Raw genomic sequence first — 23,100 nt, forward strand, 5'->3', positions numbered from 1 at the left:
TGATCAGTTGCTCACCCGCCTCTCTACCTCCAGGGGGTTGTTCGAATACCTCCTTGAACCGCTGAATAAAGACAGAAAAGTTGGGAAAAACAGACTGATTCTCACTCCATAAAGCGGTAGCCCATTCCAATGCTCTTCCGGTGAGAGGTGAGCAGACAAAAGCTATGCGACTGTCATCGGAGGGATAAAGCAGAGCTTGTTGACTCACAAACATCGTGCACTGCATTAGGAAGCCCTTGCATTTTGTGGGTGAACCATCAAACTTATCTGGGAGGGCCAGATGAGGACTGGTGGTGGATGTGGAGGAAGTCGGGGCTTGAGGAGGTGAGCTTGAGGCTGGAGCTTGAGCTATGGGCATTTGTCGGCGTAGATCCCGTATGGCTTGTAGCATCTCTTCGGTCAGCAAGGTAAGGTGATTGAGTTGCTGTTGATGGGTGGTCAGGATCGAAGCTTGAGCAGATACCTCCGTGGTGAAATGGTGGAATGCTGCTGGATCAATTTCAGGCGAAGTCTTCTGTAACGAGGAGGCATTTTCATTTAGATCCATGTGCAGCTTTATTAGTTCCACAGAATAGTCGTACAAGCAGAGGTCAATCACAGACGGTAAACACAATGTAGACAAGGCAGAATCATAAACCAAGTTCAGGCTGAGGGTCAGGGCAGGCGGCAGACTGAGAATAGAGCAGGTCAACAAGGCAGGCAGAGTCAGAGTAGGCAGGCAGAGTCAGAGTAGGCAGGCAGAGTTCGTTCGTAATCAATATAACAGTCCAGGTCAGCAACAGGAATTCAAACACGGGAATAACGCTCAGAAATGTCTGCATGGGCAAGAACAAGACTTCGCACTGAGAGAAGGGAAGGAATGGTTTATATATGCTGGTTGATGAGGAAGACCTGTGCAGGTAATCAGTCTCAGGAACGGGGTGATATGGGAAATGGAGTCCGAATGATAATGTTAGTACTCAGGAGATGGTTCCCTCTGGTGGTGATCGGAGGGAGCCACAGAGGTTGAATTTGTGACAGTAATCCATTATGTTACACATTTTAGGTAATATAATAAGACTACTTTTAGATTTCTATTGAAATAACTTATCACATTGATTTAAATAAAATAATCTCATACCATATTGGCATACAAATACAAAGAGTAAGAAAATTCCATTTGTTGTTATTAACAACATGAAGTGCATTAAACATTATATTACATCACTTTTTTTGGTTAAAATGATGTGAAATCAATATTTGAGCAAATACATAACCAGCCAGTGTTCAAAATTATCACCTTATTTTAGCCTGATTCACAACAGTTATAATGTTTTCTAATTTGAGTGGTACAGGTAGGTTTTTGCGGGAAATTCGAGCATGGCACTGCGTCATTACGTCACGTCTGTAAACATAAAGAAGTTGGCTAGTAGGCTATCACATGTGAGGATCCTGCAGGTGGCAGATCGTTTATAGCCTTTTCTACAGCAGCTGGAATAATTAAATGTATCATTTTGATGGCGGATTGTAATCCAGAAAGGATTATGTGTTTATGAAACACATGTGAATGAAATTAAATTATATTCCAGTTTAAAATGTGCTTCAGATTACAGATAGCCTGAGATTACACAAGATTTGTATTTTAAAGACAACCAGTTCGAAAGGAGCATAGTTTGCTTTTTGGGTTAAAATAATTTCTTAATATGAAATTCAAATTGTATGACAATTAGAGATTAGACTGTACAAAAATTTTAATCTACACGCTAATACACTCATTGTCACACAATGCTGATGTTGTTAATATTAATAATTTGAGAAAAAGTATAACAATAATAATAATTTGCATGGTTAGATGTGATATGAGCTAATCGATCGTTAGATTTAATTACCATTGGAAGCATGATTTAATGCTTTTTTCCTCAGTTGGTCAGAACAATCATGGCAGACTTGTTACTTACTTTTCAGTATATGGTGAACATTCTTATTTGGGTCATATATTCCAAGATGTAGGCTAGAGTCTCTGATTCCTAAGTACTAGGGATGCACCAAAATGAAAATTCTTGGCCGAAGCCGAACAAAATGTAACACTGGGCCGAAGACTGCAGGCCGAATACCGAACACAGTTTTTTGCATTTTTTCCCCCCATATAGGCCTTTTTTGCCATTTTTTCACCATTGCATAAATTAAATAGCCAAAATGTGTTTTTTACTGTTTTGTCCTGCTTTTCAAATAAAAAAATATTACAAAACAACAATTTAAAAATATTTACTTAACACTGAACATTTTTTAACATTCTATCAGACATTATACCAACAAAGCACAATTTAACTTAAAATTGATAAGTTAATAAAGTAATTTGGAGACCCCCTTCTTGAATCAGACATGCATTTTTACCATACAAATAAATGCAGCCTTGCTGAGCAGAAGAGACTTCTTTTAAAACAGCAGAATATATTACAGTTTGAACACTGTGTGAATCTTATAATAAATATATAGAGTTGGTGTAGGGTAATTATTATTATCATTATTATTGTCTTATTTTTATTTTATTTTACAGAACAACAGTAAAATTAAAATACTAACATTTATGAATGTTGATGGAGTTGTTGCTTTTTCTTGTTGTTGATTTTTATTTTGGCAGAAACCCGCAGGAAGATCTTTTCTTGTTGTTGACAACAGCATGCAGATATTTAAATGATTCTCATTACGAATTTGGGAAGATGTTTGTCGCACGTATCACATTGCCACATGTCTTAATTTTTTTTTTTTTTAATGTTACTGAGCAAATGACGAGTAAACGTGTTTTAGTGTAGATTTTTCTTGCGCTTTGGACTTTGAACCCTGGCGCTGCGAGCTCGTGCAGCACTGTTTGAATGCATGCAATCTGTGTGTGTATTAGAAAACATAACATTCTGCAGTTTATATTTACTAATCGTTTGAGGCCATTTCGCGATTTCAATCATCATAGTAACCAGCAACAACCACCCCTTCCTCTTCTCATCGGGGACATGAGATGCAGCGCTAAGCAGTCTCTCGCTGTCGGTGCTTCGTGCTTGTAATGATTTTTCTGTCTTTCTCTGACAGTTTGAAATACTTTCACACTGCAGACATGTTTGCTGCATTAATGCGCGCCTCTATTTGATCATGTCACGTCATTGTTCGGAACAATTTATCTTCGGTCAATCAATCGGTCTTTTCGCTTTTTTTGTTGTTGCTATTTTCGTCCGAACAATTTCGGTTGCCGAACATTCGGTGCATCCCTACTAAGTACAGTTTCCACACCAGTGCGGTGACTGACAGACTGACTCACATACTCCTCAAAACATTAAATTAATCCGCGCGGAAGATAATTGCGCACCGAGCTGCAATTCCAGGTTTTCAAGCAGAGATGGCGACAAAGAGGCAAAACTAATGGACTGCAGCTTTAAATAAATAAAAAATGTTACATTAAAATAAATAATTTTAAAATCAATCAAAATAAAAAACTTACTTAGAAAATTAAATATTGTTATATTTGTTTACCTGCATGTCATTTGACCATAACCAATGTCAGAGAACCAATGATCATGCAAATGTGATCCTTAATTATTCAAACATTTAATTTAGAATCCCAAGTGTACTTCACATAAATATATTAGGTGAAAGAGAATCTGATGACAAAAAAAATTGTGAATTTGTGGATTCATGAATTTGTGCATGTTAATGCATTGCCACCTGACTAATGAATGATAATGATCTCTGTGTGTATGTCCACAAAACTGGAAGACTTTCTGAGTGTATATGAGCAGTAGGCTATTTTAGAAAGGAAAAATTAAGATGAGAGGAATTAAGGGCATGAATAATTAAATATTAAATATATAAAAATTATACATTTATTGTAAATAATATGCAATCAAGTAATCCATAAAAAAGTAACTAGACTGATTATGAGTATTTTAAAATGTTATTTAATCAAATTACAAGTATAAAATTTTTTGGGAATCTGATTATGTAATCCAGATTATATGTAATCAGTAACTACCCAGGGTTACACTTTATTTTAAGTGATCCATTTGCAAGCTTTATTATACAGAGACGTGGTCAAAACACAGGCAGGGTCAAAACACCAGCAAACAGGTATGGCACAGACGAGAAACAAGAATAATCCAAACCAGGCGTGAGTCAGTCAGCAGTGAACGTTATCCAAAGGAATTGACGAGGGGCAATCCAGAAACATGAGCAATAGTCCAGGTGAAGCACAAACAGAGTCAAAATGGCGAGACAACGGTAGATCCAGGAAACGCAGGCTAGAAAATCATAAACAGGTTCCGTATCACAGCTAAAACTAGGAGAGTAATAAACGCAGAAAAATACTGGAACTAAACAGAAACACAGAATGGCTCGGTAAGGCAGCTAACATTAGGAGAGTGCTATACTCAGAACAATACTCGGCGATCTGTGAAAGGAAGTCCATGGTTTATGTAGGGTGTTTGATTGTGTGATAGTTCTCAGGTGTGAGCATGTGATTAGTGAAATGGCTGCTGGGAAATGTAGTCCGGGGTAAATGTGAAACAGTCTGTGCAATGTGAGAGTCAATGTGATGGAGGAGTGACCTCTGGTGGCGAGCGAATGGAAGTCCATGGACCTGATTCATGACACAGTGTAATTATACATTTAAGTACTGAGTAATATCAATTAACTACATACTATATGGTTAGGTTTTGGATTAGGGTTTGATTTAGGGTTACTTACATGTAATTATGCATAATGTATTGTAATATAATAGTAAGTACATATAACATGTGTAACATGGACACCTTAAAATAAAGTGTTACCCCCAGCTCTGTGTGTAAGTATGCATAATTTTGTCTTATTACTATAAGTAACAAGGACACTGTAAAAGAAAGTGTTACCAAAATCTAATTTAAATAAAAAAAAAACAGAAATAAAAAAGAAATATCTATAATAGAGAAATGTTATAATATAAAAGTAATTAAGTAATTGTCTGCACTATTTCTTTTACATTTGTAAATAAAAAAAAAAATGTAAAAAAATAAAATAGTAAATTTGTGACACTGATCAGCAAAAGGGACAAACTGAAAAAACAAAATTATTGATTATTTTTCAATTTAACTTTCAAATTATTATACTGATAATATAATTTGTAATAAAGAAATCTTAATATTAAAATGTAAAATTGGTCAGAGTCTTTTGGTTCTTCACAAACTGTTTCATATGAATTGGCATATACAGGCTACATAATAGCACATACAGACATCACATTAATATTTGTCCTCTTAACTGCCTTGATCTGCTTTTCATCTCTTTACTGTTTTGTAGCCGTTTTCACAAGCAATACTGGTGGTGCAGGGTCCACAAAATGAGGTGTTTGTTACTGTGACCACTCAGTTCACTTGAGATGTGGATTTTGTAATGGTTGTGCTATTTCTAGCCCTGTGGGAGAGAACTGCTACACTGCTACTGTCACATTCAGCTGAATTAACCGAATTATCACATGGCTTGATCTTGCATGGAAATAGAAAAAAAGAAAAGCAAGGAACAATGGCATGTGAATGTCAGCAGGAAAGAAAGGCACTCCAGATGTGTTTGTTAGGAATCTGACCTTTAAAAAAACCCTTCCGGTGACCAACAGGTACATTAATTAGTTTACTATGTAATTTGTCACACGGGAAATTTATAACAATTTCAGACCTAATTTTTTCGTGGCGGCACCATTGGGACCTGGGGTTAAATTAGAAGGGGTAAGGGAGAAGGGAGTCTAATTTCACTGTTAAAATTAAATCTTTTAATTGCTTTTCTGTGGTTATATAAATTATGCACGGTTTGCTCAGTTTCTCATACTGGCAGAACATGAAATTTGGATTTGGGAATCTTTGCATACGGATTGTTTCTTCCAGAAAGTCATTTCAATCACACTTTTAGTATATCTAGAAAAACAGACAGTTTTGGTGCCTACAATGACAGAAAAGTAAGGTGAAAAAAACAATAATGAAGTGAAAAAAATAAAGTAAAGCTACATTTTAAGTGTAACATCATAAAATGCAGGGTTACTGACTATTAACTGATGGCTTAAATGGGCATTTAATGCCCTGAACATTTACCTTATCGTTTATTACCTCTCCCTCCAGTCCGTATGAAACATGCTGATCTGTAATCCTAATTCTGTTGTACAACACTAACATTTCAACCAACAAGTCCCTCACTCCCGCCAACACATTTAAGATGAGATGACAGGACAGTGCCGAAAAACATTCAAGTATTCACATCATCAAAAACACCCACATATTGTGATTGTGCATGTATGTCATAGGGAGTTTATAGAGAGAGTAAACCTAATATCAAACATAATCAGATGTTTGGTTCCCCAGTATGTGAGGTTCATTTGTTGCCATGGGGAATATTATGGAAAGTGAATTTTTTTTCCTGACACAGTGGGTATTGACTCCTCCAGGGTGAAGCACTGCAGTGTATTGTGACGCAGATGGTTTAGACAGCGTCTATTCATACAAAAATTTTTCATTTAGTAAGCATGATTTTATATATGACTGTGTGGTGCGTTTGTTTATGTTAATGGTGTGTTTCGTTTCTCTTGTTGCAGGAATCTTCATATTCATTTGCACTGAAATGCCTTATCAGCCTTTCCACTGTTATTTTGCTTGGTCTTATAATAATGTACCATGCTCGGGAAATACAGGTTAGTTCTTGAGTATCATGAATAAAAAAAAATTGATCGTTTTGTATTTGAATTATCTATTAATGCTAATTTTAAGGTGAAATGTGTAACTTATAGGTAATAAATATCAATGAACAGAAAACCTTTTTAAAGCAGGTTTTTCTAAGCACTCCCACTCTAACAGTTTCATATTGATTAGCATTGCTGATTTGTTAAGGGTTTGCCCGTTCCCAGCATGCATTGTAGCATGACTACATTTGGCTGTTACTGTTTATAGAATTATTGTTTCACTGTATGCTGATGGTTTTTATGCTGTTGTTGTTGATTTTGTCATTATTGAGGTTTATGTGTGAAGTGCTGCAATCTATGTGCTTATACATTTCTAAAGGTAATATATAGAAAACTATTACTCAGTTTTCATTTTAAGCAAAGATACATGAAAATATGATTAGTTATAAAAAAATATTAATATAAACTATATGTAAGAATACAAACAGGGCAGATTTAACATGTTGCCAATTTAACTGTAGTTGAACTTTAAATGCATTATTGTCTTGACGAATGTTATTTTACAATCACTGATATGGTATTTTTATTAATATTTATTAATATAGTATTTTTTATTTTCATCCTTTATTAATATTAAGTTGTTTTTAGGCTATATTTTCAGTTTTTGTTTTGTTTTTAGTTAAAGTTTTTAGTAATTTTGTTGTGTTTTTTGCTATTTTCATATTTTCATAAAAAAAAATTGTATTCAACATTTATATACAGTATATATATATATGTCCCAGCCCACACACACACTGAATTCATTTTATTTCAGTTTTAGTTACTTACATAAAGTTAAGCTAAATGAAAATGAGAAAGATTGTCTCGGCAACTAGCAAAAATCAAATAGGTTAAGTTTTTTATATTTATTTATCTCTTAACTACTCTGTTAAATACACCCTGTTCTTCACCTGCTCCCCACAGCTGTTCATGGTGGACAATGGGGCAGATGACTGGAGGATAGCCATGACATATGAGCGCATCTTCTTCATTGTCCTGGAGCTGCTGGTGTGTGCCATTCACCCAATCCCGGGCCAGTACGTGTTCACGTGGACGGCCCGGCTGGCTTTCACCTACGTGCCCTCTGTGGCCGACGCCGACGTAGACATCATCCTTTCCATCCCCATGTTCCTCCGCCTCTACCTGATTGGCCGGGTCATGCTCCTTCACAGCAAGCTCTTCACCGACGCATCCTCACGCAGTATAGGTGCCCTCAACAAGATCAACTTCAACACGCGCTTCGTCATGAAGACCCTCATGACCATCTGCCCGGGTACCGTACTGCTGGTCTTCAGCATCTCCTCTTGGATCATCGCGGCCTGGACCGTTCGGGTCTGTGAGAGGTATGGCACCACAGCGACTGTGATCCTGAGCTACACAGCTATACCCCTCCCCTCCCCTCGTTCTCTCTCTCGCTCTCTTCTTCTGTCTTTCGCTCTCCTTCTCTGCATCTCCCACTCACTCATTCCCTCCAGGAGCATCTCCAACAGCCTCACGCTGCCTGTATGAAGAGCTTTTCTCCCATCAGCTCTGCGATTGCACCACAAATCCCAGTCCATGTTTTGTAAGCTGTATTAGCAATTGTTAAATAATTCATGACTGCCTAATTGTTTGTTTGCGGAATGGTTTGTTTTGGTAATCTTGAGGAGCCCCGAGGATTCCCACTTCAAAAACTGCATCATCATGATTTCATCCCATGAGGGAGAGTCGATTTCGACATATTAAGGCACATTAGGAAATGGACAGACACAGCCTTGTTGGGCTAAAGCAGCATTGTGATGAATGGGTTAGATTCAAAAGACAGTGAACATTAACTGTTTTATCTGTACTCTGTGTTTGCCATTCCTGCCTGCGTTACCTGCTTCTCCTTACCTTTACCTCTCCAACATATGCCTTATATCAGAATCAGTTTAACCACAGTTAAACATATCTGCATAAATAGGGCTGTGCAGAAACTTCAAGCCCCATTCACGCTGTCAGAAACTCGCAATGACCAACCAACCACAAGTTACTCATTTTCAGTGAGAGTTGCCAGTCTCCAGTGATACGACCACGTATAAGAACGTTAATCTATGCAAACACGAATGAGGTGATGCAATGCGGCAACATCTAGCCTAATAGAAGAACAGTGGAGTTTCACTTGATTCATCTCCTGTGAGATACTGTAGGCAAGATGTTAATGTTACGATAAGCAATTTGATTCATACACTGATAATTGTTTGTCTTGTTCATTGTTTGATGCATTTATGAACTGCTGCAATTGCAAACACTTCCCTCTGCCGAATGTTTTAATTTTTAGCATAAAGAAAACAGACATTTTTACTGGCTATAGCTTTCATTTGTGGTGAGATTTTCAAAAGCCCACCAATAATATGACACAGCGAATATTAGCGACAAACAGTAGCTTAATGCTAAATGCTGTCAGTGTGAATGGGGCATTAGAAATTTAGCATGACAATATAATAGGGCTGAGTAAAAAGCAATTATTTTAAGATTAATTGCGATTCTCATTTTAACAAATTCTTAAAATTCTTAATAGATCTAAGCTACAACAAAGGAAGTCATATTTTAAAGGAGTTTGCAGAGAATGTGATGCGTTAAAAAAGGTGTGTATCATGAATTGGACTGCAACAATCTACAGCACAAACAGTGTAGTCCGATTCACTGACAACTGACTTTTTTAGTTCATCAAAAACAGTATAACCAGTATAATCTGATTTACGAACAAATGGCTGTTTTTATACTCTTAGCTTACAGATAAATATTGTTTATATTATAATTATAATGATGTGAACAGAATGAAAAAGTAAAAAAAATAAATAAATCTAAAATGTAACCAAATTGGAAAATATGTATTGACACCCAGCACTAATATATAACAGTTGTCTCTTTCCATCTACACTCTTAAAAATAAAGGTCCCAAAAGGGGGGTTTTGTAGTGATGCCATAGAAGAACCATTTTGGGAACCTTTCTGTGAACAGTTCTTAAAAGAACCATGTTTTATTTGTGTGAGGAATATTTTACTAATCTGAAGACCTTTTCCCACTGGCAGTGGAAAGGTTCCATGAATGTTAAACGTTCTAGATGGAACAGTCATTGCCATTGAACAACCTTTGTTTTTAAGAGTGTAAGGCAAACAAAAGAAATGCTTTGCCAAAGGAAAGATATGACAAGAAGAGGTGTCAGTAACTCTCATCTCTGTGGCAGAGAGAGAGGTTGTTCAGCAGTCTCTGGCAATATTTCACTTTTGTGGGTTTATAAGACACTGAACAGGCAATAATGAAGAGTTTGGAGTGGTAAACGCGGTGAAGGTTTTGATGTTACACCATACCACTACCCAGCACTCTGCACCCCAGTCTCATCGGCTGCAATGCACGACACGATGCTGCCCACACTCTGGTTCTTTCTTGCGTGAGTAATTTGCATTGCGTATGCGTGCCAGTATGAACGTATGGGAGGAGGTTTCGAGTGCGTGTGTGTGACGATAATTCACTGTTGTACTTTCTATTTCCCCTCTATGCTGCTCCATAGGGATGCCATGTGAGTCCTCGTTCTCTAGCCGTGAAAAACCTATCATTGTTCATTGAGCTGGTGCCACTGCTGCTCTAAGAGGGGGGAGGGAGTGGGATTTGGCAGCTCTGAGAGAAAAATAAAAACTCCAATAGATTAATTTATTGGTAAAAACAAGGGAAAAAAACCATGTGTGAATGTGGCACCATCCGCAAAAGAGAAGTTTGTTGATAGCAAATGCACTAATGGTTTCGAAAGCTATGATTTGTGCAGCACTGTGAATCAAGCGTCTCTTTCTAAAGTGCTCAGGAGTAGGAGGGAGGAGGAGGAGGGAGTTTGTGTTAAAATGGAGCAGCTCCTTCAAATCACCTTTACAAACAGGCCTGAGGGCAACTCTTTTTTTTCCCGATTATTCCTTCAGCAGCTGTTATTGAACTGTAATACGCCCCAGCACAAAAGAGAGCTACAGAAATACCTGTGAAACAAACCTTTATATTTTACCTGATACATGTGCTTTCTTTGCATCTTTGTAGTATTCAAATGTAGGTTGGCGTATCAGCCATGGTCATGTGTTTGTTCGCATGTTTATTTACTACAGAGAAAAATGTAAGCAGTTGAACAACACTTGGCCCCTTGTAGATGACAATTTGAGCACAAAAAGGTGGAATGTTGCTGTCCATTCTTGCACAGTCTCCTCCGAGAGGGGAGAAAGCAAGGTTTAGGATAGTAGATTACTGGGTGCCCACTTCTGGTAAACTATGAAACAGCATGGTAGTCTTCATGTTTACTGCTTTGTCGTCATTCAAAAGAGGCGCTCGTTTCTCCAAAGTGCTGCTAAATTGGGCCTTTTACTGCACTATTTTCTTTTCTCTAAGCACACTGGCCAGCCCAAAGGGCAGAACGGTGTGAGACTGGACGAGCACGGAGTCCATCTGGAATGGGAGGGACGGGAAAATGAAGGAAGGGCTGGGACATTGGAGGAACATTGCTGCTATTTGCAACGTTGGCTTATCATTTAAACATGAGCTCATGTACCTCCTGTTCATCGCTTCACATCTCTTGGTCCTGTTTCCGCCCCCTCCCTGCCCACTTTTCCCTGAATATTTTGCATGACTCAGGCAGTTTCCTTCTGTTAGGCCCTTTCCCCAAATGTATGTATGATTCCATGCATCATTCCATCTTTATCTCCTTCTCAAACACGTTTTCGTGTAGCTGAAAGTTTGATAACAGAAAAGCAAGATATGATTAGATAGGAATAGAGCATTTGTAGGCTATCAAGAAGGTACATTATAGTACAATACCATCCATTTTGTCAAGATGCCTTAGAGTATCTTCATGTATGCTGTCTTTGGTGCACACAGTTACTGGAGTGTTGTTTTAAGGATGGAAATCAGAAGATGAATAAACACCAGCTCACTAACAGCATATGCTCAATTAAAGACCTGCTAGAAGGACTGTTTCTACAAAACGTGTCCTGATGACTGTGTTTTACTTGTGCCCAAAGCATGTTACCTTCCTCCAGAGAACTGGAATATTGTGTCTGAACCTTGTCGGGTTTTATTGTCACACTGAAGCCTCTAATATGCAGTGTGAGCTGAAAATGAAGTCAACTATGTAAGGAAATGGGGGACTAAAATATGGAAATATATGTGGTGGCATTGCCGCTGTGTGACATTTTAGTTAACATTAGGGATGCGCTATATATCACTACCATATTGGCTATCAACCAATGTTAGTGCTTTTTACAATTTATTTGTATCAGGCTATATTGAATATTTAATTGTACATACTTCCTTTATTTATATGTTTAGATTGTGCACTATATATATATATATATATATATATATATATATATATATCGGTACCATAAAGGTTATTAACTGATAATAGTGTTTTATTATTATTATTATTGATATCAGGCTATATTGAATAATTAATTGTAGTTTCAGATTTTGCACAATATATCGGTACCATATCGGTTATTAACCGATATTAGTGCTTTATTAATTTATTTGTATAAGATTATATTAAATATTTAGTTGTGCATACTCATTTGCCTTATTTGTATTTTTAGATTTTGCACAATATATCAGTGCCATATCAGTAATCAATCGATGTTAATGTTTTATTTATTTATTTATTTGTATTAGGCTATATTGCATATTTAATTGTGCATACTCATTTCCCCTCTTTTTATTTTTAGGTTTCCATCAAAGCTTAAAAAACAAATAATTAAATTTAATAGTTTTTTTGTAAAAAAAAATTATAATCTAAAACAAACAAACAAACAAAAACATTTTACGTTTTTTTATTATTATAATTTGGACAAAATAGTACAAAATATATTTAATTTTTTTTAAATCAAGTTTATATTTGCCATAACAAATATAATTTTCTGCTTATCTGAAATGACCATAATTTTGTGCATCCCTAGTTAACATGGGTGAATGAGGTTAAATGTCTTTATATTTGCTCCATCATTGCATCCTCTAACCATGCTGTCAGGGTTTGAGTCATTAAAGGAATGAGATTGCTGGGTTTTGTGAGTTTTGCTACTAAACAACCATCTGTAGAGATTTTATGGAAATTTGGCATATGACTGGGGTATGTGGGTAAATAATTTTTTTCAGATAGATTTCTTGATCTAAGTTGAAGGTGGTGCCAGCTCTTCTCCATTTTATGCCAGTATCGCATACAGTATATTGAGAGCTTTAGAAGGCCAGTATGTAGTTTTTTACTTTTAATAACGAGCATTGAGGGAAATGTTAATGCACTTCTGCACTGTCAAAGCAAAGGCAAGCTAATGACGCACTAGTGTGCGTAGTCCTGATCAGACCTGCATTGCATATTCATGTTCATGTGTGCAAACAGACAGAACTCACAGGAAATTACCTCTTCCAAAAATTGTCATGTGAGTCTAACGGGGTTCCAAGTGCGAGTGTATGGTTGAGATATTTGTAGAATGCAAGTCTGATGTAAAAGGGTTTTTACCAGAGTTATTCAAGAGTAAAATCTGGTAAACCGAGGACTCGTTCTACCTCTGAGATCTGACACCAGCTTCAAAAAAGATCAGTTGAAAATGACTGAACCTATATCAGAATGGTTTGTGCCAGCACTGTGCGCAGTTTCACAATGGTGATGCACAATGGTGAAGCACATGGGCAAATATCTTAATTGTATGAGAATCATCCCTCACTAGAACAAACTTTCATATACTTGAATTAAAAAAAATGATAAAGCGTTAACTAAAAGCTGATATTTTTGTCCTTATTCAGTATGTTGGTGAGTTTTATTATAGGGTTTGTATCTTTGCTCTCAATATACTGGCTTATACAGCATGCAGGATGTGGATTTCTTCTTAAAAATGCCTGCATGGTAACTATGCTTTTCGCATGTGAAAATGGGGTTCTCCCATTACATTAAATAATAAAAAACCAATTCCAACGCTCCTGCTCTTAGAGCATGACCGCAGAGCTGAATTGTGCTATAGACAGGCGCAATTGATAGTAGCATGACCTCTTTTGTGTTTTGAGTATGCTGTCTTAAGAGGACGTTTAGGAACATTTAACTTCGTTTGATTAGAAACGAATCAGTTTTGAAACTGAATTAACATTGTGAATCATTTGCGTTCAGTCTGGCTACTCAGTATGACCGTTGAAGAGCCTGGGTCTTGTTCTGTTATTCCTCATCAAAAGTGTTCCCATATTGTATTAAATGCAGATAAATGTCTTCTGACCTGTGCTTAGCTCTTCCTTGACAGGCTGCTGAAAAGGTCAACCTCCTGCAGATATGTGAATGAGCTGCTAGCAATAGTCTAGTCTGGGGACCATGATTTAGGTCATTTGGTATTTGTCTCTAAGGAGTTTTTAACTCTTTTTTTTTGTAGTTTGTAGCTGAATTGGATCATCTTTTCACTGACTTGTGGACTGGATTTCACAGTCAAGGATTGTATTGAGATTTACAAAGTGAAAACTTTATTTGACCTGTTGTGTTCGTTGTTTAATTTCCTTTTGAAAATACACAGTAATTAGAATTTTAAAGGATATCAAATATATTTACCATTTTATACATTTTTAATTTTGTTTTGTGTCTGGGAAGGTACAAAATCATTTGTATGGTCAAAACACATTAGCATGAAAATATATATAAAAAATAACTAAATATTATCTGAAAAGGTATTTACTGATTTGGTAAGTTTCTGTCACTTTGTGTTTTTTTTCCCTTATTACTGGAAAAACTGTAATTAAAGACCTGATGTTGAGACGTTGATGTAATTTGACCAAATTCTACATATATTTTACATATATTTCACCAGAAATGTTTGAAATTGTTTTGTCAGTTGGGCCAAATGTTCACGATTTAAGTTTTGTTTTCCACAGCCTGATCAAGGCTCTCTGCCTATTCTGTTCTTACTATTCTAGGTATCATGACAAACAGGAAGTCACTAGTAACTTTCTTGGAGCTATGTGGCTAATTTCCATAACTTTCCTATCAATTGGCTATGGAGATATGGTCCCTCATACATACTGTGGGAAAGGGGTCTGTCTGCTCACAGGAATCATGGTATGGCTTTAAAATGGAATTATAATTAAATGTACTGTCTGAAACAGAATGTAGTTTATATTTGTGAAATTTGATTGTCACATTTGAATGTTAATATTTATGTTGGAAATAGATACTATTCACCATCTCTTCTTGTAGGGAGCTGGTTGCACTGCACTTGTAGTCGCAGTGGTTGCCAGAAAGCTAGAATTGACAAAGGCTGAGAAACACGTACACAATTTCATGATGGACACCCAACTTTGTAAACGAGTAAGTGACTGAACTTTATTTTTGCAAACTTTGGAAAGAACTAGCCATTTGTGTTAAGTAGCCTACAGTATTTATTTTTTAACCAATCGTGATAAACTTTTAATGTTTTAAACTTTCCTTCAGTGCAAAAAAATATAGTTTATCTGGAAAATACTGGCTAATGGTCATGTACTGTTGTTTCATTATTTTCATCTGTTAGTAATGTTTCATTTTCATGCTTTTCTCCCAGGTAAAGAACACAGCTGCCAATGTACTCAGGGAAACATGGCTTATCTACAAACACACCAAGTTAGTGAAGAAGATAGATCATGCCAAAGTGCGCAAACATCAGCGCAAGTTCTTGCAGGCCATTCACCAGTAAGCACAATGTTTCCACACTTCAGCATTTTTGCTTATTTATTGAAGCAAATAAACTGCAGTTTATGATCAGATCAGTAAAGTTTATCAAATCAAAAGATTATGATTATTTTGTGAATATACTGTATATTTTCAGTGGATGTTCAACTGTATGTTTTCTCTAATTCAAGCAACTCCCGTTTCATGTTTGAACGTTTTGGTTTTGTCTCTTTTTTAAGGAACTGTTTTATATTTTGAATTAGAAGGGGCAGGTATTTGATAATCCAATTCCCGAAATCACTGATCCCCGTATTGTATCATGAGTCCTTGTCAATCAAGTGTCGAAGAGACTAGCAACGAGTTCTGAACTTTTGAGGAGAATCAGTCAGCATGTTATTTTTTGTAATGTGATGATTGTCCTTCTCCCCTCCCCTTCCCAAACCCTTACTTTGTGGTTATGAGTAGTGCAGTGTAATGGCTCACATGTTGTGTATATGTTGTGGTTTCTAAACTTGAACTGTGTTTTGTCTTCGTTCTGCTCTATCACTGCAGAGCTCAGAAGTAAGTTTTGTCCTCTGTGTTCTTCTCCCACATCCCCGTCTCTGATTCATATGCATGGAGTTGGAAGCTGAATGCCGATTTTGGTTACCTATATTGCTTCTCTCCATTCTAAGTCTAGAATGAAAAAGATGCAACATTACTTAATTCTGTATGGTTTTATGTAAACGAAGGAGAAGCATCTTTGGAACTGTTGATTTGTTCATTTGCACCGAATCCATTTTTCAAAAGTAAATCTCTGTATTAACTTGCATTGCTAGCCCCACCTTGTGTGTCCAGAGGAAGCTCAGTATGTTGGACAAGATGTTCAGGACATTCATAAACACACTTGGCTTTCATTAAATAGTCTTGCAATTAACCTCTATTAAAACATGTATTCAGCTGATGCCGTGTCCCCTTCGACATTTAGGGTCATCCAGGGCTTTGATGCAAGATGATATGGAGTTTTTGCATTAGAAAGAATGCTGACCATGTCCTGCATCTTCAGATTTTTATTTTTGGATACTCCAAAATAAATCCATTAAGCTTGAAAAGAAAAAGAAAAATGCAAATTTAAAAAAAAAATCTTGGTCTGATGTAAAAATCCTGCTGACAAATGTCAAATCGGAGCGGAGGACTTGCATTCTTTTAATTACGACACTTAACGGGCAGGATATTAAGGCAGCCTTTCTTACAATGTCTCCTCATGGTCAGAGTCATCCCTGTACTCTTTCATTGTTGCTATGGCACAAATAAAAAAAAAAAAATACATTAACACATTCTTTTAAAATTTTGTTCAGAACCAAGCCCACAGCAAGCAATGCCATTCTCACAAGCATTTTCAGCGGTGTCACATATTCCTCTACCTCAGCTGTTTGCCACTTCCTTTGACCTCATCCACAAACGAGGCTCTCGGATGGCTTTTTTTGTGAATGGTTGACGCGTGCCTGCAGGGGCAAAAGGAGATGTGTCATGTTTGAACGTTAAGTTAAGAGTTTTCTCTTCTTTACATTTCATAGATTGGGTTTGCATGTCTGGTATGGCAAACAGGACTGTGAATGCTTGCATGCAGGCCACTCTCTCTCTATCCCTCATCCTTATAAAGTCTTCCTGACAGGAATCTGTTACTCTGTTACTCCTAACGTCCCCCTCCTTCCAACCCCCATCCCTCCATAACCCTGCCTCCTCCCAGGCTCCGCAGTGTGAAAATGGAGCAGAGGAAACTAAATGACCAGGCCAACAATTTGGTGGACTTGGTGAAGGTACGTTAAAGACTTCATACTGTGCATGTAACCATCTACACCAACAGCAGAATCATTTCAGCTTCAACGGAATGAGATTATGGCCTGGTAAATGGGAAATAAATAAATTATTATTGAAAGATCTTAGATTTGATGGGATGTCATTTGATTTGATGACAACTTGTCACTTGGGCAGTGTTCTCAAATGGACACCGTTGTACCTTCTTTACCCCTAAAGACTTCATAATAGTACCATAAGAGCACCTTAAGGGGTACATATCATTACTCTAAGATACTAATATGCAACCTTTTAGGGGTTAAGAAGGTACAAAGGTGTCCCTTCGAGGGTGCTTCTCCAGTGACAAGCTGTCGTACGCTTAAAGGTAATAATTAAAAAAATATATATTTTTTATTTTTAAGTATTTCCTCATCATTTAAAAATGTTTAACAGTGTTAGACTTCGAAGCACAGTCCATTGTTGCTTCTATCTAGTGGCATTTTCATGTTAAATGCAGGCTGGTTGAAAAGACTTCAGACAATTTTTTTTTTTTTTTTTTTAGTGTCATGAAAACGTATTTTAGTTTAGTTCAAATGTTATATTTTATATGTTTTATATTTATTTCAGTTAACAATAATGGTTAAGCTAGTTGCTGTGGTCGAAAGGTTACATAGACTTTTCAGGTTCTGCAAAATGTTAATTTTAACAAAATAAAAAGGATCATAAAAATTCATTTTTTAATTGTTTTAATACTGTGTATATAAATATGTATATTTGAACGCTTAATTAACTGTTCGCGAAGAGCTTGATTGACGAGCGATTTGAGCAAATCTGCCATCTTGCCCGACAAACACATCAGACAGGAGAGTAGATTATATTCAGTAGACTTAAACTTAAAAAAAATTTGATGTCTTTCCATGATTGAAATAAAATACGTTCTGATGTTCATTTCATGCTAAATAAATATGAAAAGACGATCGGTTCACGTGTGCCGCTTGAACTGAGGCAGTGATCTGTTAGGACACATAAAAGAGCCACAAAATGGTATTTATTGTTTGAATTTCTTAAAAAATGACAAAAACTTAAAGCTGAGCTAAGGTTTCATACCAGAAGTAACCTGCTCTGTCTTGTCTGTCAGCATGTTGCCAGTTTTCTCTTTGCTCCGCAATGTATTTTTTACTGTGCGAGAACATGATATTTAGTGTGAGAGAGGCATGGCTTGTCGGACATAGCGACACTAACTAAGGAGGGCGGGGTTTTTTTTCCATTCGGTCAATTGTACATATTTTGTTCTCTGGGAAAGTATTTTATGTAGCTAAATAAAAAAAAAATATATGGTTTTTAAACAATATAAGATGTATGAATAAATGGATAGATGAATTTATTGATTGATGTTAATTGATTGATTGCTTGAGTGATTTCATTCGATCTAATAATTTTTTTCTGTGCTCTCTTCTAGACTCAGAATGTGATGTACGACCTGGTATCAGAGCTGCAGGAACGCAGTGAGGAGCTGGACAAGCGTATTGGCACGTTGGAGGACAAGCTGGACGCAGTCACCGGCAGCCTGCAGGCTCTGCCCTGTCTGATCTCCCAAGCCATAACTCAGCAGCAGCAGGACCTCCTGGACGGCTTCGTACACCGCTTCTGCCCTGCTTCGCTGGGCTCGGAACGCTCCTGGACCCCCTCCAGACGGCGGCGCTCGCCCTCCACCGCCCCGCACACTTCCTCCGACAGCGGCTAACGCGGGCCTGGACCTGCTCGCTGCTTCCAAAGGTCTCAGACTTATTCACGTAAGATGATCAAGCCGAGATTGAGGACTCGTGTTAATAAGTAGAGAAGAATTATCAAAATAGTAGATATATGGTTTATGTTTAGCCATTGTATGGCTGTTCAAGTTAGCTTTTTTGTAAAGCCCTCATATATTTACAAGACTGAGTTCAGGAAGCTGGAGTGAGTCCAGGAAACTGGTTCTTCAAACTGCGAGATCACAGGGTCCATGGGAAGGTGGGCCTGAGCAACGCCTGCCAGAGTGAACCAACGCAGACCACAAAGGAGCGACGCACCCACATAGAAGAGATTCACTGGTCCTGTAAGACATCTGTGCCAGGATGAGCACAGAGAACGCGTCTGGGTGCTCTGCGATCGCTTCAGCATTCAACTGGAGACGTAGGAGCACATGACCTTACTACTGAGTAGAATAATGCAGGAATGCCAACCTTAAGGATTCAGTTCCCTTGCTCCTTTAAGGGAAATTGGGTGCAACTAACCTTTTTTTAGTTACATATTGGCATGTTATTTTTCTCAGTGCCTGAATGTATAGATTGTGGAGGGTTGTCCATTTACAAATTTTGGAGCGAGTTTTTCTACAATGTTAACACGAGCATTGCATTCCTTTTTCAGATACATTCCTCTTGAAGACATTTAACTCGTCTGTCTTAACAAATACCATTAACTCTGTCGCAGTCTTCTCTTATTTTACAAAGCCTTTCAATACTTCCACCAGTTAGGCAAGGAAAGCAGGAAAGAAAGAAGGAAAAAATACTGCTGTCAAATGATTAATCGCGATTAATCGCATCCAAAATAAAAGTTTTTGTTTGCATTATATATGTGTGAGTTTAGTATATATTTATTATGTATATATAAATACACACACATGCATGCATATATTTAGAAAATATTTACATGTATTTACATGTTTATATTTATATTCATCTAATTTATATTATATCATTTAACATATAATAACATATTTTTCTGAAATATATACATGCATGTGTGTATATTTATATATACATAATAAACATACACAGTACACATACATATATTATGTAAACAAAAACTTTTATTTTGGATGCGATTAATCACAATTAATCATTTGACAGCTCTAAAAAATGGAAAGAAATATAGGAAGGAAGAAATAAAAGAAGGTATAGTTTCTACTCAAACTGGCAACACTTTCATTTTAACGAAATCTGAGCTTCCAGAAGTCTTCACATTACCGAAAGGCTGCGTTTTTGAATCTGAAATGACAGCACAGAGTGCTAAATGCTGTGGTAGGCACAAATGTATGACAGGACTGAGATTTAAACCTTGCATGTTTCAGTGCAATTGTGACGAATGGATTATGGATGGTTTTTCAAACGTATGTGTGTGCTCTTTTTTTGTTTTATTTCATTTATTTTTTACACAGAGATTCCTTTTTAAAACGTTGGATAGTATTTTTAGAGTTGCAAATATAGCGGTGAAGTAATGTGGTAATGTACGTTTAATGCATTCCTTGTTCTACCTATAAGTAAATTCCTCGACCAAGAGATTGACAAATCAGTGAAAAGTAGAAGTAATACTAAACAAATCACTCTGTAATCATGAGAAGACCTTCTCTGAGAGAATACATCGGAGATGGAGATGCTAATGGAAGACATTATTGTGGCTCACATTTGCACTTTTCAGAACATACCGTAAAGGCAGCTTAGAGCTCAAATCCTATTCACGTGTATTTTTCAGTTTTAAATAATCACATAACTTTAAAGCAACTGACAATGTTATGTGTTTGATGGTGTAATTGTCACAGATTTAAAGCTAATGGTAAATGACTACGAGCCATCTCATTGAAACTTGCTTTAGAAAGGTTTTACTTTTTTAAATTTTTTTATTTGACTTAATAATTAAAATAAGATTAAAAACAAAACAATTAAAAAAAACCTAGATAACATCAGGCAAAATATGGGGTAGAAATTATTTGCGCTTGATTTAATATTTATAAATGATTTAATTTTTTAGCCTTTTATTTTGCAAGACATTGGATTCCTAACCAAAGCCTATACCCTTATCAATTTAAAAACTAATATGTTTTATGAACACAGAAATTAAGCTGCACACTCACTCAAAGACACAGACTTTGTGCACATTTCATGTCATATTGAAGCCAAATTTTTCAAAAACATTTTTAATAATGCATGTTTGCTTTTTCTGATTTGCTTGTAAAACATTTGTTAATTTATAATTAAATGAGAAAAGATTTCCATAATTTGGCGGCTTGATCACAACTCCTGTCCAACTTGTTTCAGTCTTGTCAATACTGTGTTTAGGTCTTATGTATTTCCAGTCCTCTGTTCTTGTGTACAGACGATGCCTAAAATTAGCAACCTTGCCAACTCCATTTAAACTTAAAAAATAGAGAATTCTCACAGCTTTCATTGTTGAAATATACTTGACACTTCTAGCACATTTTGATAAAACAGAGATCAAAGACGAACTGAGAAAGCTGGTCGTAACATTCAAATCCTAATGTAGACAAAAATAGAAGGACAGGCTGCTTTACTATTCAAGCTGCTATTGATGACCAAAATCAAGTGCAATTTAGATCCTGGTTAAAAATAATTGGATGTACGATTGCATAGTTTTAAACAACATGACCATGACCCTTGTTCATGCCTTTCTCTCTCTTTCACTGTCAACACAGTCTAAATGTTGTAATGTGCCAATCATAATGTAAGACTCAGATGCCTTCTGATGTCAAACTTCATACACAAGTAGATGGGACACCAAATCACTAGAACGTATTTTATTGGACTACATGATTTTATTTTCTTTCTGATTTTTTCCTAATTGCCTTTCTTTGTGAAATACCTGTGAATGATTAAACAGAGAGATGAACTTGCATTTTGTATCCTCCCAGATTGACTGTACATAAAGGCATGGGTTATCATGGTCTCGTATGTTGAGATCCACTTATTTTGTTTACATAGAGATAGCCCAAGAAGCTACAGTGTGGACAAAATCTGCCCATGTTTCAGATAATAAATATCAAATTCTTGAGAATACACTGTGGCATTGTGATATTGGATGAGCGTGTGTTCAAATGAGGATGAAAACATTAGAGCCTCCTTCTGTGGATGTGAAATTAAAACACTTCCAGTACAATAGTTTTAATTAACTGGGACAAATGTGTGAACGTCTTGTTCTAGCAATTAAGTCAACATGCAATGCATCAATCCTTTAAAAAATAAATATATATTCTTGATGTGTTTGATGTGCTGCTGAAGGAGGCAGACCTAGATCCTTAAGAGTGAGAGCGTTGCAGAGGGACATCTCTGAGGCAATCCCAGAAGTGTGAAGAAAATGGGCCACATCAAGCTGGATGGTAATGACAGCATGTGAGAGTAAGACATATGCCCATTAACAGTGGAGCGGACCTCATAAACGTAATTGAAGAGCAATAAAGATAAACCACAGGCAGCTATCTTGGGACAAAAACAGGCCTAAGGACATTTTCCAAGGTGAATTCAGACACATATCACTGATAGAACACAAACACATGACGACCATTGAAATTTATCACAGATTTATCTAATCACAGCAAAATACCAAAAAGTATTCTGGTGATTTGCGGTTCCTCAGATCGCCACGCAGGCAGAACCCTCTTTCAAAAAAGGGCAGGTGTCCAGTAGTTCCTACAAGAAGACTTGAGAGACTTTATGTATTGGAGCTCACTGAGCACATGATAAGACATTTAAGGGACCCTTAATAGGTTGACTAGAGGTGCTCCACAGGATTTCAACAGTGTGGCAATATGAGGAACCTAAATGTAGCATCTTTTCATTTTTTGAACTATTGAATTAATTTAACTGAATTTATTCAAAGACAATGGCCATTTTACCAATGCAAACATGCCATATACCAATGTATAATACATAATGTTTGATTAATAATTTAATGAGTATTTCTCTCATTCTATTAGGTTTACATTTTTGAGGCTGAATTTACTAGATATGCCTAAGTGAAATCATGCTCCTCTATTCAAATATGAGGTAGCCTATTAGTCCACTTTATTTTGACCTGGCCTCATGATGTCTTCTGCTAAAAATGACTGATAAATCATTTAATCTCCATAGGTAAAAGTGTTTAACACTAGATGCATTCCAACAGTAAATGGAGCGTCTGCTTCTGTTTACATGAAAAA

General features: G+C 36.6%; 1 protein-coding gene across 2 annotated transcripts in view; it reads left to right on the plus strand.

Annotated features, from left to right (window-relative positions):
* The window catches only part of LOC306881535 (small conductance calcium-activated potassium channel protein 2-like), a 32,676-nt gene extending 13,017 nt beyond the window's left edge, over nt 1-19,659 (plus strand). The window contains exons 3-9 of one of the 2 annotated variants that reach the window (XR_013785155.1): nt 6,578-6,673; nt 7,625-8,043; nt 14,633-14,774; nt 14,913-15,023; nt 15,253-15,380; nt 16,916-17,158; nt 18,595-19,659. Coding sequence is in view for 1 of the 2 variants with exons in the window: in XM_079435698.1 (XP_079291824.1) it covers nt 6,578-6,673; nt 7,625-8,043; nt 14,633-14,774; nt 14,913-15,023; nt 15,253-15,380; nt 17,089-17,158; nt 18,595-18,879 (1,251 nt within the window). In the remaining variant the exon portion in view is untranslated. The remainder of the gene's footprint in view (nt 1-6,577; nt 6,674-7,624; nt 8,044-14,632; nt 14,775-14,912; nt 15,024-15,252; nt 15,381-16,915; nt 17,159-18,594) is intronic. The other variant, XM_079435698.1, reaches the window with a different exon arrangement.
* The last annotated feature ends 3,441 nt before the right edge of the window (nt 19,660-23,100 follow it).

This window comes from Barbus barbus (genome assembly GCF_936440315.1).
Source record: "Barbus barbus genome assembly, chromosome: 15".
Lineage (NCBI taxonomy): Eukaryota > Metazoa > Chordata > Actinopteri > Cypriniformes > Cyprinidae > Barbus > Barbus barbus.